This window comes from Anthonomus grandis, chromosome 7 (assembly GCF_022605725.1).
Source record: "Anthonomus grandis grandis chromosome 7, icAntGran1.3, whole genome shotgun sequence".
Lineage (NCBI taxonomy): Eukaryota > Metazoa > Arthropoda > Insecta > Coleoptera > Curculionidae > Anthonomus > Anthonomus grandis.
In genome coordinates, this window is record NC_065552.1 from 23,470,314 (window position 1) to 23,488,504 (window position 18,191).

The window sequence follows — 18,191 nt, forward strand, 5'->3', positions numbered from 1 at the left end:
TTATTCTGGGATTATTATATCCCAGAGAGTATTAGAGTATTTCTACATGTGTTCCAAATACTTGTATTAATCTGGAAAAGCAAGCCAATATAAAAAATGTTGTTTGGCAGTATGCTAAATTATGACAAGTATGTTAAAAAAAGGTTACTATGTTAAGAAATGTAACGACTCTACCAGTAAAACGCCTTAAACGTAGTAAGTAAGAATAAAATAAGCGTTAATTAAGTGGGTATACAAGTAGATAATTATAAAGAAGTAAATATGAAGTCATATTTAAGCTTTACCATATGATCAAAATGATTGATAGTAATTTATAAACATTTTTCCTAATTTTTAAAGCACATAAGGAACAAACATTTCATTCTTAGTAATTCTTAGTCATTAGTCTTAGTCATTCTTAGTAATTAAATATTTTGTATACAATCATCTATGTCAGTTTAATTTCCTATTTTGAATTTACATTTGTTTTTAACCTATTTCACATTTTAACATATTACCTTAAAATTTGTCTTTCACTTTTAAAAAATGGAAAGTTCTGTATAAGATTTTTTGTTGATACATTTTTCAAATTTTTATCTGCAAAAATAATAAAGCTATCACTTTATGTTGATTATAAACAACCCCGTATATTATTAAAGAGTATTAATAGAAATTTGAACTACATTCAAACATGGCATAATTTTTATTAGATATTAAAGATATGGCAATGTAGACACGACAAATTATTATTATTATCTTTCTATTATTTTTTATTTTAGCCATATTTTTTATAATCAGATATATGGTAATAGGTTTAATTGTATTTTTTTTATGTATTATAAATACAATTAAAATGTCGGTTAAATTTGGAATATCCGCATAGCGTGGCATCATATATTTCGCGTGCAGACTGTTCTTATATAAGAGGCATTGCTTAAATATCTCAGAATATTAAATCTCCTTGAATATGTATAGAAGTTATCACACTTAAAAGGATTATAATTTGAAAGCTTCTTCATATCAATACTGAAAAATATCCCGTTTCATGTATTAAAAACTCGACGCTTCTAAATAAACCTTAATATTTTCTAGTAAGTCAACTACAAATTCAACGTATTTAATAGTTGTTGTGCTTTGTCGGTCAACATTTTATTAATCTCGTTGGCCCTCTGATTATTTTTACACATATTAATGTACTGGTCGTAATCTTGGATTTCGTTTAATATCTCGGAATCGTCGTTACTTATCTCTATATCTTCCTCAGTAAATAGCCCGTCGATTTGACATCTTTTGTCGTAACTGTCGCCGTTGCTGCAGTTAAGTAACAGGTCCTGGCAGCTTTCGAAGTCGGTCGATTCTGATTGGCTGAACCGTTGCGGAAAGATCAGCTTTAGTTGGTCCAAGGAGAATGTCGAGGAGGCGTGAGTTAGCACATCTGTAACGTGATCAAAAATCTGAAATTATCTGTCTGGCCAACTCAGGTCTTGAATTTATTAACTGAAATAATAAAAACAAATCAAGTTAGAGAACGATAGAGTTTCTGCTACTTTCTCCTTTACTAAATATAGTTCGACCCAAATTGAACGGAGAGGCCGAGAGGCGAGAGAGGAATGACAGCTGTTTACTTACGGCGCTCATTTTGCAGATTTCGTTTAACAAATTGTGGACGAAGTTATCCAGAAATCATTTAAGCCAAAAAATACCATTTAGAATGTATTTGACGCCCTAGTTTTTCAAAAACAAACTGACTTGTGGATAACTTGACTGTAAGATCGGCCAAATTCTTCTAACTCGAGTTGTTATAAAGGAGCGCATCAACAAACTTGATCACAATGGGATTAATTCACTTGCACGTACACTGTACAATATACACGGGCTCGTCAAAGGCATTTGACAAACTAGATCACTGTATACTATTAAAGAAACTACTAAGAGAAGCATTTGGGGACGATTTTATCTCAAACCAGTAGACTGGCTCTATAATTTCTTCTTCTTCATCTTCTTAACATAGCTTTGACCTAAAAATAGTGTTGCTCTCTTTTCCCCCGGGTATTTGAGCATTATATCATGTATTGCTAAAGCTGATCAAGTTTTCTTGCGGCTTTCCATATCCGCTAGAGTAAGTGAGCCCTCGGCACGTCTAACAGGTTTTTCGAAAGTTAGTGTCTTGTCCCTGGGTGGGCTCTTAACATGTAGAGTGTGCTATTAGTTGGTGGCCTGCAAAAGGCTCTCTTAAATTTTGTTATGTGGTCTTGTACTAGTTCTGTGTCCAAGCCCCCGTACAGAATGCTGCTCCTGTGATAATGCCAGAGCCCGTTTTTTTAACTGCGTCCAGAAAGCACAGGCATAAGTTATGAAATATCCTCACGTATATCTCATGCTTTCTAAGCCTACTCGTTAGTGATTGTTTCAAGTATAACTGCGCGTACAGTTAACGAAATTACGCGCTTGCCCTCGCTGCTTGTAGTTCGGAATGTTGTGCCCAGGTGATGTGTTGGTTAAGGAAAACGACCAGATACTTGAAGTGTGTAGTTCAAGGAAGAGTTACATCTTTCCACTTCTGTGTCTTGCGTGAAGAACTTTTGCGTCTCTTGGAAAACATGATCTGTGCGTGGACACGACCAGTTTTTCTGTGCAGCCGATGGCTGTATCGTCGGCCATCTGATTTACTGTGTAATGGGTAAGTCGCACAGGTAAACCGGTGTGTTGAATCTTGTGGAACTCTTTGCTGTAACGTAGAAAAGTATTTGGCAGCGGAGCCACGGATAGTAGATAAGTTTTATTTAGTTTATTCTCTCTCTTGATTCCTTAATACGACACTGTGCCTTCGAACTATTTACAGCCGCCCATTTATAGTGTCCCGCGAGGCAAAGGACACAATTTCCCTACGTGTTCTTTACATAAATTCGAGTCAAACATATCCTCTGAACATGAGTCCGAAAATGCTTCTTTACCAAGATATGCGTTTTTTTAAATTTAATAATAATATTGTGCCGAAAACTACAATACAATAATAATGATTATCTCTAGTATGTCGTTTTATCAACACCAAGTAGACGGAGCCATGGATAATGTTTTTTTTTATTTGTTACCATGGATACTTCTTTCATTTATTATTCTGGTACAGTAGTTGCGTCAGTTTGACAGAAAATTGCACAAATTAGTGTCACGTTTGTTTTTACAAATGAATAATACGTAGACATGCTGCTAGTATTCGGATGTTGGAACGAAAGTGGTAGAGCAGCAGGGGCTGAATACGCAGGTATCCAAATCGAAGAATACTGGTCGACGAGTAGTTGGGAGAGTTTTTAATCAACTGAGAGCAATGGGGTCATTTCCAAAACCTTCTCTCATACGTGCATCAGCAGCTGCCCAAGATCTAATAATAGATAGTGTTAAACGGTCACCAACAACTAGTGTTTGCAGAATATCACGTCACGCTGGTTAAATAATGTATGGAAAACAATTAGATAGAGTCCAAGCTCTGCACTCACTGATATGAGCCCTCGCATGCAGTTCTGCGATTGGATTATTGAACGTGGTAATTTGGTTAATAATATTTCGTTCACCGATGCTACATTCACCCGAGACGGTGTCAATAATTTAAGGAACTCCCATTCTTGGCACCTTGAAAATCCCCATGCAGCAATCGAACGGAATTTCCAACACCGTTTTTCGGTTAATGTTTGGTGTGGTTTTTTAGGAGATTAGTTAGGCGGCTCTTATGTTTTTGATGGTCGTTTTACATGTGCAATTTACCTTCAATTCTTACGAGAATACCTGCCTATGTTGTTAGAGGATATTCTGACTTAAAGAAAACAACAAATGTGGTTACACCATGACGGTGCTCCGCCCCACAGTAGTAGAAATGTGACTGAATATTTCAATAACACTTTTTCCGGACGTTGGATTGGACGCAGGTCGCAGTTTTCTGGCCTCCCCGCTCACCGGATTTAAGTTCTTTGGACTATTACTTGTGGGGACATATCAAGAATTTAATGTATGGAGAGAAACCACATACCAGTGCTGAACTGCTTCGTAAAATTAATAATATCCCTAATGGCCTAAGTAATAACCACAGAGTTATTGAGAAAGCTATCAGCGACATCATTAAAAGGGCTAGACTATGCTTACAATGTGAATGTGGACACTGAACAATTACTGTAAACAGTTATTTTCACAGCAGTGTTAATTTTCTTCGTTAAATAAAATAATTTTTCGGCATTATTGTAGTTTTCGGTACAATAAAACTATTAAATTTAAAAAAATCGTATTTGATAAAGAAGCATTTGCGGACCTGAACGTGGGTCCGCATGTTTTGTCTCGAATTTTCTAAAGAACACATAATGAAATTTTGTCCCTTAACTCGCGAGACATCCTGTATATCTTGATGTGCATTATGCGTAAGCCTCAGTTAAAATTCAATCCACTGTTAAAGACAAAACGCTAAGACAACCGTATACTTCGCATATGTTCCTCCTGACTGCTTCTACCAATAGGCGCGACTCTAAGGGGTATTATTGGTTCGCAGCTCTTGTCTTCCTCGGGATATACATGCGGGTGAGCTTGAGAGATTCAATCACTAACGATGGCTGTGAAGGCATAAAAATCTAAACTTTCCTTTCCTGATTCCCTTAAACACACTTTGCATCATGTCAAATGCCTGTATGGCTATCACGGAGAACTCTGGTGATCTGATGAACCGTGGTGGGCACCCTACGGAGTCCGGGTGGGACAACCTAGTCTTTCTGTGGTAACTTTAAATTGGCCTGTCTGTTCAACCGATTTAAATTCCATTGAAAGTTTATGGTGTCAGGTCAAGAGAATGTTAGCAGACTTATTCAAGACTTATTGAAATAATCGAAAAATACACCAAGAAACTGATGGAGCATAAAATTTAGGGAAACCATAAACGCAGAAGGTGGAGTTAAAAAAAAAGTTATAAAAAATTCCATAACCAAGGAGCTGCATCTTTAGCATTTCTAATCTAGATGATAGTCCAAATTAATATAAAATTTAAAATGATTCCTTATAATTTTCGTTAAGTAAATTGCCGACTGAAATTAAAATAATTCCTATAGTTTTTACACTGATAATGAAATTACCTTTAAGGATCTTCTTATGGAAAAAACATATCCTCTTCAGGGCTTCTTTTTGTGCCAGCTTCAATATCCGCCGCTGCAAAGTCGCCACAAGAAACTTCCATTCTTCTGGTTTGGTGAAACGATCCTAAAATGCCAAATAAACGTAATCACCATCGATAACATACCAAAATAAGACACTTACTTTAGCGAATTGAAGCAAACACTGTGGACAAACGTCCAGCAGAAGAATCACAGCATCATTAATACCTATAGTGATCGTTCTCAGGCTGTCTGCTCCCCTTAAGTTTTCATTAACAGCCAAAAAGCCGTTAACCTTGAATTAAGGTTAACAATTTTTCAGTTGAGAAACTAAAAATGAGTTCTACTCACCTCTAAAATGACTTGCTTCGGCACCACTTTACTACATAATAAAGCCTGTAACTTCTTCAGTACGATATCAGCCTCGGGATTTTCTAGAGGGGGAGGTTTCGCTACAAACCCTTCTATACAGATCTCATATAGTTTTGAGGTTATATCGATTTGAAACGGGGGCATTTTATCTAGGTACTCGTAACGTATGTTCGAGAATAAATACTCGTCTTTTGGCTTCTTTTGCGTTTCGTTAAAGTACGTCTTATAAATCCTGTTGTATTGTAACTTTTCTTGATCTCTGTCTTTTTCGATTTCGTCGACATTGGAAGTGGAAATAATCTCAGAGTCCATAGCATTTGTCCTAAAATAATTGATATGTTATTATAATAATAATAGAAATAATAAGTTGTATTCAAGTATTATTTTCAGTGCTTTTAATGGGTACTTTAATATACTATTAAAGCCCAAAGAGAGAGTCTGTTGTAGTTAAAAATTCAAATTTATTGAGTAACGGTTCCACGCCCAAAGATGTCGAAAAAATACAACCTCCAGTGATAGGTTAAGGTACCTTCGACACATAAATTATTTAAAATAGAAATTTTTAAAAACAAAACGCCAAAGAAACAGCATACTAATAACAAAAAACAATTTATTGACGCCTACATCATTTACCAATCTGATAATTAGATCTTATAAATACCAAAATACAATTAAAAATTATTTTTTAAGAAACACAAAAATTATCATTAAAGAATTAGTATTGAAATCTTGTGTACAAGCATCCTAAAAAGTAAAAAATTACAAATTCATTTAAATCTCATACAGAAAAACCAACACATTAAGTCATTCAGCTTTGAACTTTTATGAGATGAGTCACTAAAGTCTCTGGAATATGAAAAATACTTTTACGATTTTAGAAATGGGGATTATATTTCAATTAATAATTATTTAGTCTCTGTCAATTAATATGACGTATTTCTGGAAAGATCTGTTGAAGAGAAGGTTGATCAGTTTTATAAGATCCTTGATATGATTAATACATTTATTCCATTAAAGAGGTGTTGCACATCTAAGCTTCCAGTGTGGTTTAGTTCTGAACTCCAATTAAATTAATTATTAACAAAAAGCTAGATCATAAAAGATTTAAAAAAATAATAATAAAGATGAATATATTCATTTTTAAAACCTAAGAAAACAATGTGAGAGTGCATAAAACCTGTCAAACACGGCATATAAATAAAATTAAAAATAACTTGTAGGACATCCCTCTTTATTGCTCTTCGTAAGAAGGGTAGTGATTTCCACAGAGAATATCTTATGCAGATAGAGCTGGTGACAGCCCAAAAAATGTAGCTAATTTATTTGCTGAGCATTTCTCTTCCGTGATAATATGGAGGATAAGTTCCCAATTTTCAATTTTGAAACTTCAGTAGGTTTGAGCAAAATTCACTTGACATTGGGGGAGATTTTCGAGTCGTTGAGGGATGCAAGAGTAAGATCAGGGCTGGACCAGATCGGATCCCTTCATTTTTTCTAAAGCAGTGTATCTGTGTATTAACCCCACCCATCTCTCAGATATTCGACAAATCTCTGGACACAAGTTGTTTTTCAACCTTTTGGAAGAAAAGAACATTTAAGTCTGGTTCCAGGGGGGAGGCTACTCACTACCGAGCAGTTTACACACAACAGATTACTCACTTTCTTGGTATTTTTAAAATCTTATTAAACCAGAGCAGTTCGCCTTTGTTAATTTCATGTTTTACAGTTTGGAACGAGGCTCTCAGGTTGATTCGCTCTATGCGGATTTTGCTAAAGCATTGTATCGGGTCAATCATGGATCCTTTTATTTCCTGGATCTATGGTTATATAACAGCGAGGTGATGAAAATGGAAGGGTTTCTTTTCTGGGAGACAGAGGTTGCTTCTGGGGTGCCTTAGGGTTTCCATTGCGGTCCTGTACGTTTTTTGCATTTTCCTGATGGATTTCAGAAAATTGAAAACAGTTCTTTATGGTTTGCTGATGATGTGAAGCTTTTCCGGGAGGTTAGGTCAATGATGCTATTGGCGTTCCTTAATGTAATTTTTTGAATGGTGTGTGGAAAATAGTGTGTCATAAAATCACATTTTCAAGACAAAGAAATCCAATCAACTTTGTGTACTCTGTGAATGATACTTCACTCAATGTTAAAAAGGAGACCTCTGATCTTGGCGCTTGATAAATTCTAAGATTGCTTTTTCCAGTCACATAAACCAAATTACTTCAAAGGCAATGAAGGTATTGAGATTTCTTCAAAGATCTTCGACCGATTTTTCAATATTTACATTTAAGAGGTTATATACTGTTCTCTTGTACGTCCCATTTTGGAATACTGTTCGGTTGTATGGTCTCCTTCATATCACTGTTATGTCCATCAAATAAAAAGAGTGCAGAATTCATTTTTAAGGGTTGTGGCTTTAAGGTCTGGTTATCGGAAAGCGGAACATGAATATGAGTGGATTAGATCAAGGCTGAATTTACATTTTTTGAAAGCAACGAGACCTCTCATTGACATTGTTGTCTCTAGTTAAATTGAAGATACCCTTGGAAATAGACGAAGAGAAAGTTTTTTTGTTCCATTTCATCGAACTAACTATGGTATCAATAATTCAGAAAACTCACATTTCAGAAAAGATTTAAAGAACATTTTGCGATACTCACCTACTTACAACTTGTTTAAATGCTTTGTACTATTACAATTTTTTGGTTATGTAATTATGTAGACTTATGGTGTGATGACATGTTTTATCTGCTCTTGGTCTTGCTTTATATTACTAATATAAACTATTTATTATAAATGGTTTATCGTAAATAAGTAAATAAATAAATAAAACATGGTGGCTAAATGTGCTCCTCGACACAAAGGCCATAAAAAAGAGCACATTCAAATGTGTACAATTAAAAAATAAGTAAGTAATAAAAAATTAAAAAATAAGTAACGATGCTGCCAATAACAGAAATTAAAGGAAGTAAATTAAACAATAATCGAACAAAACAAAAGGTATTATAAAATATTTAAAAATAAGATAATGGTGTTATAGTAGTTAGAGCACAGGTCTAAAGTGATGATACATGATATATGATGAAGGTCTCAAAGCTATCAATATATAGGTTAAAAAAACATCATGCCTTAGGTAATAAACGTGATTTTAACTTGCTTTTCAACTTTTTAATATCCCATGTTTGTCTAATTTTCTTTTACCAAGATATATGAGCGAGTTTCTGGTAAGCGAAGATGTAGAGATTGGCAGGGGAAAATCATCTACCTGACGAGTCATGTGACCAGTGTTAGAGGAAGTTTTAGGACATTTATGAATAAGAGTAGCTGTTTCCAAGATAAAAAGAGAAAATAGAGTAAGGATTTTTTTGAGATATGAAGAGAGGTTTACAAGAATGACTTAACCAAGCAGAACATAGGTATCTCACTGCTTTTTTTAAATTACAAAAATAATGTTTACTAGCCCCTTGTAGCTTAAACCTCAAAAAGGCATGTGATAACGAAGAGGAGACTCAATAAGAGAAAAGTACACTGAACGTGCAACCACTTCACCCAGCTCATATCTTGCCATTCTTACTGCAAAATATCCAAAGGTTTATTTTGATGCACGATTTAAGATATGATCTTCGAAGGCGACCATCAATGGTAATACCAAGAAACTTTTTTTTTCGTTTTTTTTTTTCGTTTTCCAAAGGGGACTCTTTATTAAACATCATGCCCTGGACGTCACACTTAAGCTCCATAATAAAGGTCTTACCCACATTAAACAAAAGCTGGTTTGAAGCACACCACTTTAATAAAATTTTAAGTTCTTCGAAAACCTGAGCTCTATCTTTATGACTCCATAATATGGTAGCAACATGAATAAACTGGACCATTTTGCCTTGCAGCCTCAATGAGCCAGTCATTCACATTCAACAAAAATAATAACACTGAATTTTGAGATACACCAGATTAAAGGGATCTAGAATCGGAGAAACATCTAGACATTATAACTCTCTGAGTTGCTTGACTTAAACCATATTTATTGAGCTTAGACAGCATTCCATAACCACTGCCTCCATCGACTCTCCCGAATTTAGGGACATATAGACATTCTAAAAAATTGTAAAAACGGCATCATAAGTCCCTTTATCAATTTGAAATACAAATTGATTTGCAGGTATAATGTTGTAAAAAAGACAAAATTCTGCTTTTTGCAAGTTTTTTAACTATCTTGGAGACGATAAAATCGAAATTGGACTGAAAGTACAATGCTCCTTTAAATCCCCACCCTTATGAAGAGGGATAGCCACTGCCTCTTTAAACATGAAGGCAGAAATGCAATTTTTTATGGCAGAAACTAAGGCATTCAATGCTCAGAGAATCAGGCAAACAAAATAGTAACAGTTTTTTTTAAGCTTTTAACTGCATCTTTAACCTCGGTGAGATCAACATGAGAGAAAAAAAATGCTGGACTGAGACTTACTGAATATAATGCATGGGATCAATATGACTACTCACATCTTTGAGCAAAAAATACTTAAATAATAATCATCCTATGGTTGGAACCTTTGGTGTGACAATCAAATCATGAGACAGTTATACCACTAACCAAAACACTTTATTTTACTTTTGACACTTGTTTCCCTAACGATGTTAGCATCTTCTTTAAGTTTTAATCTTATCTTGATCATTAGCGAAACACGAAACACAGAACAAAATAAAGAGTTTTGGAATTTGTAATCAACTGTAATTTAAAAAAAAAAATTACAAAAACTATTATATGGAAGTGTTCTAACCAACATCAGCAAGTAAAATCTCCAAAAACCTCACACTAAAACTCATGATTATAATTGCGCCAATTTACGCGAAAAACATGCATATCCACGTTTTTATAAAAGTAATGGCCAAACAGTCCCTGAAGAGTCATATTTTGAGACTGCAACCCTCATTGACTTTTTTTTTTTTTAAACATAATTTATCATAAATAATGAATTATCCTTTATATTCTGCTTAGCCCAATCCGCTTTTAAACTAAAATAATAATAAATATTAAGAAAGTAACTAAGTCGAGATACCGTTAACTCCTTTGGGCTAAAGCACTGCTATCCTAGCACGAATTATAAAAAGATAGACGCCTATACTCGACAAAACGTTCAGAAAACGGACAAGAGCCATCGACACTAGGCCGGAGTAAATCGATGATAGCGAAACACGTGTCAAGAGTAAAAGTAAACAGCATTGCTTAGAGTTAAAAGTGTTTTGTAATTAATTTTTAAATGATTTTAATAACATGTAATATTAAAAAAAATCTTACAATCATACAAAGTTTTTTCCTTTTTTGGGAACCGAAATCATAAAATTTATACATATTCTTATGAAACAACCCTCAGAACAACTCTTTTTGGACAATTATTATTAATTGAATAATTTTTCTCTTCCTAATTTAGTAATAAAATAATTTCCTTCCTTCCTTTCTCAAAATCAAAAGGTCAAATTAGTAGATCTTTAGAAATCTCAATTAGGAAATGATGTAGGCGTCATTACACTGTTTTAGTTATACTGTTACTAGTCAGCTGTCTATTTCGCGTTTTGACTTTTAATGTTTCTATTTTAAATATTTCATGTATCCAAGTACGTTAATTATGGTTAACATAAATCCAAAATTATATTTTATTTTCTATCGTCCTTTTAGCTGTCCGTTTAAAAAAAAAACATTCTATTAAAGACTGTATTTTTTAGAAACCTCTAGAAATTATAAATTCAACTCTGAAAAACTAAATTTTAGGAAAAGTGGACACCTCCTTGGCAGCTTACTATGCCCAAATTTAAATTTACTGTAAGAATTCAATTGTTACACTTTACAAAGGCAATACCTTTTGATCATTTGCTAATATTGACAAAATTGTGCAATTAGTGTTATAGTTATTAAAGTTCATTTTAACAAACCTGTTATTTTTGCCCTCTCGTCCACCTTGTGCCTCCCTCTTCAGTTGTAAAAGTTGAAGCTGTGATAGGTATGACCTAACTAACAATTTCATAGCGTCAGTTGCCCCTTTTTCGTAAATAACTTTGGCTAAATCGACATTTTCTGCTTTAGAAAAGTGCCTAGTAAAGAATGATTCAAGGGTTCGTTGCAGGACTATGCTGGCAAAGTTGCTGTCTTTGCCGATACTTGACGGAAGATATTCTAAGAAAATCTAAAGAAAAATGGCGATTATTGGAAATCAGTCACCGTGAAAGTTATTCTTACTTTGATCATTTTATTCAATCCAATGACCTTTTTGTCTACAATTAATGTAACGAAAATCTCTGAAAGGATTTCAGGACATACTGAAATTAACACCACTGTCAAATCAGAAAAACTGGTGGTCCCTTTCTGGTTTCTCTGTAAATTATTCTGAGTAATTATGGTTGTTTCAAAAAGAAGGTCCCAATCATCTAGCAGTAAATCTATTAATGTTTCTTTAGTCATATTATGGAGATGTTCCTCTGCCTTAGGGACGTGACATTTTTGGATGTATAGAAGTGTTAGTGCTAAGTTCTTCTCAGAAAGATTTGTGGCGCTAAAAGTAACGCATTATAAAAAAACAGCAATGAAATACTGGATTTACTCACTCTGAACACTTATCGACTAGGATATGTATAAGTTTATCAGTAGAATATTCCCGCAGTATCCTACTTTTTAAAATCAGATTAGGAAGATCGCAATATCCTTGTCCCTCAAGCAAATCTAGCATTGCTTCAGAGAAGCTGTTTTTCGAGCCGCTTCTGAAGTACTTATCAATATCGTAGTTGGTCTTTACTTTAAGTAAAGTGTACCTCAGGTAGTACATAAGGCCCTTTGAAAACTACAAAAAAAAACATATATAAGGCATTGAACAGAGTTGGAGGTATTTTATCTATAAATTGCAACATGCTATTATACTGTAACGATCTTAACCGTATCGGTTTATGTAGAATAATTTTTAGAGTTCTTTTTTGGGTTATCTCTAAAGGTAAAAGTATTGTAGTACACGCCGCAGCCGAAATTACAATTCTATATGATATAACCGATTCTACAAGTGATTTGTAAATATATATGATATTCTTTTTAAGAAGCCATTCTCTGAGTTGTGATACGTTTTAGTTGCTACATATTTTAAATGATGATCCCACTTAAGGTGAGAAAAATAAATTCCCAGATATTTAAACTTACTTGTAATTGAATGCTGGGCTGATACTGACAATTGTTATTTTTACAAATGATTAGATTTTTTTTGTAGGAAAATTCCGCTTGTTTATTGAGAAAAAAGAAACACACTTTTGTGTTTCAAAAACGTTTTTTTGGTTTTGAAAATATAAGTCCAATCATTCTTTAACAGTGCTTTATGAAAGGTTCTGCGTTTTCATAAGGCACGTCTCACATTTTTTTTCCTTTATAATTATTACAGTGTCAACAGCGTAACAAACCAGTAAATCGGAGCCGGCTGTATCTATCATAATAATAATATAAATAGTAAACGACTGCCGACCCCGGTAGCACCGTGGGCAAAACGTTCACGATGCAATCGTGTTTTTGTTTGTGTTTGTCTTATAAAAACAAAACATTGTGGTTCGGAATCCACGTTAAACTGTAGGTCCATAAACAACAATATTGGGCGGCCGTCGAAATACGACGCGAGTCCATTGTATTTGAGGAAGAAGAAGAAGTAAACAACTGTGGTCCAAGAATGGTAACGTTCACGCTACACTCCACCGCGCAAGATTTGCTGACCTTATCCCGCAACAGTATCGAACGCCTTGATCAAGTCAAGAAAAATTGATAGATATTTTTTGTATTTATCAAAAATGTATACATTTCGATATGCGGTCACCCTAATCAAAGCTTCTTCAGTGCTAAGACCCTTTCATTTCTTTATTGCAATTTTGAAATTACCATAATTTAGTTCGAAGACGTCTTTATAATATTTGGTTTTTGTTTAATTTATAAATCTAGTTAAATATTTTCTAGAATTTTTAAAATGATTTAAAGCATTTATATCATTAGGGCTTTCTTTTGATATCTTTTTGAGCTTATAACCTTGTCGAATGGATGTTAGCAAAGCCTCTGTAATCAAGGCCTTAATACTCCTTTTTCTAGCATTTAAATTTTTACGTGAAATTGACAAATTGATAAAATATGTAATTTTTTTAGTAAAAAACTTTATGCATTTTTTACAAAAATATTTTTACACTTAAGAAAAAAAATTCTTGTCGGTAAATTTAAGGTTGATTCGGTAAGATTAATATGTTGAATATCTAAATACATTAGAAATTACAACGACCAGAAACGTCTTTTCAACCAATGAAATGCAGTCCACATGCATAATAATTAACACAGTATCCCAATATATTAAACTTATTGACGTTTTCCATTATTCCATATTCAAATAAAACAATTACATACAAAATTTTACCTAAATATACGTTAAAAATATCAAAATTAGATTTTATGCTTAGAATATTGATAGAAAACAAAATACAGTGTAAATAAATGTTTCTAGAGGTCTTAAGTTATTGCGTTTAGTGTGTACCTACGTAATAATTATGTTATAAGTTGCATACCAAAGAATGTTCTAGATCTCACCTTCTTCAGTTGGATTTTGTGCAGTTGTGCGTTTTAGATTCCGTGGGTTGTTACTAAATGAAGGACTCCGAAGTTTGTTTATATAATTTTATTGCAAAATCAATTGCAGCTACGGAAAGCATGATTTTTTAGGTATTTTTCTACGTATTCCTCGGACGATCAACACGTGTAATCCTCTGACCTTATATTCAATATATTTGAGACCTGTGACTTGCAGTTTAATTTATTACTATTGAAACCTGGTGCGAGAAAATGCAATGTAAAGAATAAGGCATTTTTTTACTCAGGTAATGAAAATCGATACCACAGAAAAGTTGTGGGAACCGTAATCACCAAAAAGTTAATAAAATCTGTTGTGGACTGTGTTTCATATTTAGACCGCACTGCTTAATTAAAACTGAGAGGCAGGCCATATGATGTTAATACAAATCAGCTAAACGCCCCGACTGTAGACTCAGCAGACCAAAACGTAGAATAATTTTATGATGAAATCAAGGAACTGCCTAAACTAACCAAAGATGTCAAGATAATTATGAAAGACTAATGCTAAGATAAGCAGGAGCAAATTTGAGGACATAGTTAGACCGTATGGACTTTGAGTCAAAACTGAAAGGCGTGATAGATTATTACAGTTCTGCGAATAAGAAAACCGAGCTGCCATAAAAATTACACTTGCAAGGGATGAAAGACCAACCACACAGCGACATCTGCGTGAGAAAAAAATGAAGTATTCAATAATAAACGGCGAAATGAGTGACGTTGATAAACATAATGTCATCAAAAATTGAAAATTTAATACCATTATTAGGAAAGATAACAGCTTCTATGCTGCTAGGATATAAAAGAAAACGTAAAAAGCTCAAATGGATGACGGATGCTATGCTAAGATTGCTATTGATAGATGAACGCTGGAAATACAAAAACGTAACGGACAAGACATGTCCGGAAACAAAGACTCATAAAATCAAATATTAGAATGGCAAAGAACGAATGGCTTAAACAAAAATGTATTGAAATAGAACATCTTCAAAATCAACCTGATGATCTTAACCTACACAAAAAACTGAAAAAAACTGCTGGAACTTATGAAAACAAAGATCAACCGTAATAGTCAATAAGACCAGTTTTTGGTAGGAATCAAAACAGTCATGCCTAGGAAAAACATACCGTGTATTAAAAAAAAGTTCGGATCCCTTAATATTTCGTGAACGCGCCTTTTTATCAAAGTATCCCAAATAAAAATTATACATCTTTTTCAGATCTACATTAGTAAGATAACTTTGCATATACAAGAGAAACTACTAGACTTTGCATCTCACAACAGTACTAGAGAACAAAGTAGTCTTTTTTTAAACGGAATGGTATATTGTTATATATATTATGCATTTTCCGATTTTACGCAAAATTTTAACATAAATTCATGTAACATATGCCATTCCTAAAGATACAATGGTTTAAAAAGTTATTATGAAAAATTTATTATAAATAAAACATGCAAATTCGAACTCATAAAAAAAGAAACAATACAAAAAAAGTATTTAAACAATATAATAAATAAATATTAAATATTGAAAATGGTCCCCTTCAACAGTTTAACAATGAGCCAAATTGCAATTGTTTGCTACGTTTTCTATCAATTATTAGTCTAATTCTGTCTTGTAATACGTGAATATTTTCCGGCTTTGTCGCATAAACTTTACTTTTTAAATGTCCCCAGAGAAAGTAGTCTAGGGGTGTAAGCTCAGGGCTTCTTGCTGGCCATTCAACTTCACCTCTTCTGCCAATCCAACGATTTGGGAAACTCGTATCTAACAATCTTTTAACATTAACTCCAAAGTGAGGAGAAGCGCCATCTTGTTAAAACCATATTTGATGAAAATTAGCATTAGTATGCCTTCTTAGGTCAGCATTTTTCTACTGTATTGCCAGCTTTCTAATCTAAATAAGTGTCAATGTGAATTTCATCGAAGAGCAACAGCAACACAACATATTTGTCTTTTTCTGTTAAATATTGATAAACATTACGAGCATAAGTTAAAAAACAATTTCTCTGATCAATATTTGGATCGGTCAAAAAGTTATTACAGATAGATTTGATAGTGTCAGCATGTGGTAAAATAATACAAACATGATTTCTTAACTATTTGTATGAATGAGGGCTAATAGTAAATAAAATGGAGCATAAGATAATTGTACTGGGTGAGTACCTATACTTCTCTTTTGAAGCATTAAGCAAAGTTAATTGTTCTGAAAAAAATTATGGAAGAGTATCTTTAAATTCAACTGAGCCTTTAAGATTTAACAGAATATCCGTAACACATTTTTAATTTTTTTGTTTTTCGGATTCAAGTTGATTTGAATCAGGCTCGGAAAGCAATGTGTCATCCTCGGTGTCACCACTAGTACTAGTTGTTGGAAACTCAGTGGCCAGATTATTATGTAAACTCACAGGAAATGACATCATTGTGTTATCAGCTCAGCATTTTGAATTATAAATTAATAAACAAACAGATTACCCATGTTATTATAGGAGCAGATATATTCTAGTTAAGCAATGTCAAATTTTCAATAGTGCAGAATTTGTGGGACAACCCTTTATTGAAAAAACCATCCTTCTTTAAACTGGCCTTTTTAAAAGCAAGGTAATCTTCCTTACTTTCCTCTAACGCCTTAAGAAATTTTGCTCCTCTAGTTGCTTAGATGTTTCATCTCTACCGACCGAAAATTGATTAAAACTGGTATTTTCTTTATTTTAGAACCGAAAAGGAACCGACGAATAATAAACTGTTTATCAACAATCAAAATGAAAACACGTGATGCGTGGTAACGTCACAAAACACAGTCGCCCAACTAGAGTTGACGAACGTGTCGCCGCGATTGCATATCAATATTTCGCAGAGTTACTGCTAAATACTCTCTTCAGATCTCTTATGGCATTTTCTACCATCCTACATTTGATGACGTCACAATTTTTATTTCAGCCCAGAGGCCTTAGTTCTTAAGGAGGTGTTGATATTGGTCACTTCCCCAAACAATGAGTATGCTCTACTTTTATACCCGTGCCTAAGAAGACCAATAGAAGAAGTGCAAATGCGAAGAACATCTCACTCTACTTCTATTTAATTTATATTCAGAAATAATATGATAAGAAGTTTCAGAAAAAGTAGAGATCGGATAAAGGTTAAAGGAGCGTGGGGTAAGCGTTATTATGCTGATGACTCGGTCTTGATTGCCGCCAATATAGACAAAGTAAATTAATAAGTCTAAATATCAACACCACGATACACGAAAACACGGTATGTCAGCCGCTCGAGTAAAGATATTTTCGTTCTGCGCACTACTTCATGTGTGTAGCGGAATGAATTTTAAAGCTTGTAACAATAGGCTTTGGCTTTTAGGGTTAAAAATTTAGTGTAGTTAGTGTGAGTTTGTTTTGATGTACACATTAACTATGATTTTGATGATTTTTATGATTGTTTGTATAATTGTTATAATTTGATGTACACAATTGTTTTGAGTGGTTGCCACCTCGTATTATACTTTCATTTAATGTTATGAATTTGCCCCTTGAATTCGTTCATTTTAAAATGGATTGTTTCGAAGTCCGTTACTGAATTATAAGAATACTAGGATTTAGTACTAGGACTTTTATAGTTAGAATTTTATACTAGGAAGACGCCTTGCAAACGTTAAATTTGCCATTAGCCACTTAAACATTAAAAAACGATTGAAACGTTAAATATTAACATTTACTAATGCTAAAATGATAATTATTGAAAAAATTATATAAATTTATTCTTTCATTCTTATTTTGTTTTTAGTCTTAGACGTTTATTCTTAGTTATTATAGTAGACGAGAAGTTTTGTTTTATTTATTTACTTAATTACTTATAAGTTTAGTTTTAGTTAGTAATTCACAAGTTTTATTAAAAAAAGGTTAATATATTTTTATATTCGTTAAAAAATAAAATCTCATGTCAATTTTCTGATTATGTGTACACATTTATTTTTTTTAATTCATTTTATATAATATTTTGCCCCCCATATAACATAATAGCAAATAAGCATTTAAAACTCCAGCTTAATTATTAAAGCAATGCCCCTAGAAAGGGTGGAGAAATGTGAGTACTTC

The 18,191-nt window shown here is 33.4% G+C and overlaps 1 protein-coding gene across 3 annotated transcripts in view; it reads right to left on the reverse strand.

Annotated features, from left to right (window-relative positions):
• Positions 1–1,044: 1,044 nt before the first annotated feature.
• The window catches only part of LOC126738492 (uncharacterized), a 40,865-nt gene continuing 23,718 nt past the window's right edge, over positions 1,045–18,191 (reverse strand). For all 3 annotated transcript variants that reach the window (XM_050443856.1, XM_050443854.1, XM_050443855.1), the window contains exons 12-18: positions 12,070–12,302; positions 11,705–12,017; positions 11,401–11,651; positions 5,454–5,796; positions 5,266–5,397; positions 5,085–5,208; positions 1,045–1,414 (exon numbers count right to left, since the gene is read on the reverse strand). In XM_050443856.1, the coding sequence (XP_050299813.1) occupies positions 1,080–1,414; positions 5,085–5,208; positions 5,266–5,397; positions 5,454–5,796; positions 11,401–11,651; positions 11,705–12,017; positions 12,070–12,302 (1,731 nt within the window). In that variant the 3' untranslated portion in view covers positions 1,045–1,079. The remainder of the gene's footprint in view (positions 1,415–5,084; positions 5,209–5,265; positions 5,398–5,453; positions 5,797–11,400; positions 11,652–11,704; positions 12,018–12,069; positions 12,303–18,191) is intronic.